This window comes from Haliaeetus leucocephalus, unplaced genomic scaffold (assembly GCF_000737465.1).
Source record: "Haliaeetus leucocephalus isolate CR32 unplaced genomic scaffold, Haliaeetus_leucocephalus-4.0 Scaffold227, whole genome shotgun sequence".
NCBI lineage: Eukaryota > Metazoa > Chordata > Aves > Accipitriformes > Accipitridae > Haliaeetus > Haliaeetus leucocephalus.
The window spans coordinates 542,833-543,423 of NW_010972663.1; the positions used below are offsets into that span (position 1 = coordinate 542,833).

At 60.2% G+C, this 591-nt stretch overlaps 2 protein-coding genes across 3 annotated transcripts in view; one reads left to right on the plus strand and one right to left on the minus strand.

Moving 5' to 3' along the window:
• The window catches only part of CLASRP (CLK4-associating serine/arginine rich protein), a 9,243-nt gene extending 9,146 nt beyond the window's left edge, over positions 1 to 97 (plus strand). The window contains exon 20 of one of the 2 annotated variants that reach the window (XM_010567165.1): positions 17 to 97. In XM_010567165.1, coding sequence (XP_010565467.1) covers positions 17 to 52 — 36 coding nt within the window. In that variant the 3' untranslated portion in view covers positions 53 to 97. Of the gene's footprint in view, positions 1 to 9 lie in introns of both variants that reach the window. The other variant, XM_010567164.1, reaches the window with a different exon arrangement.
• Positions 98 to 226: 129 nt separating this feature from the next.
• GEMIN7 (gem (nuclear organelle) associated protein 7) overlaps positions 227 to 591 on the minus strand; it is a 1,442-nt gene continuing 1,077 nt past the window's right edge. Inside the window, exon 2 of the mRNA XM_010567205.1 lies at positions 227 to 582. Within this exon, the coding sequence (XP_010565507.1) occupies positions 227 to 582 (356 nt within the window). The remainder of the gene's footprint in view (positions 583 to 591) is intronic.

The following is a 591-nucleotide window of genomic DNA, read 5'->3' on the forward strand; positions in this document are numbered from 1 at the left end:
CATCCCCAGGCGGTCCCGGTCCCGGTCCCGGAGCCCTCACTACCGACACTGACGGGGAAACGGCACCAGTTTCACCAACAGCAAATAAAAGATGGAAAACCCAAATCCTCCCTTGTCACCTTGGTTTTTTTTTTCCCCACCCCTGTTGCCCCAGAGGAATTGTAATTACAGTCAGAAAAAAAAGGGGTTTTGTTGGAAAAAGGGGATTTTTGTTTTAATTAACGGGTCACTCGAGGGGGAAGGTGTAGGCGAGGACGTCGGTGTAACGCAGCAGTGCGGCCGCTTGCACCCCCAGGGGGGTCCGTAGGGTGTCCACCTGGAATGCCACGGCGTCCACATCGGCGGCACCGAAAACGGCGTCCACCTGGACCCCCGCCCGGAGGTAAAATCGGGTGGGATGGCCCCGGGCAGCCCCCAGTGCCCGCAGGTAACGTTGCCGGAGGTTTGCCCGCACGCCCTGCACCATTATCTGCTCCCCAAGGAACGCTTGGAATCGGGGTGAAGTAGGGTTGAAACCTCGGCTGGAACCTTCGGGACCCCGTGGCAGGCGTAGGACCCCCACCGGCACCAGCATGGTGGCTCCTGGGGGGG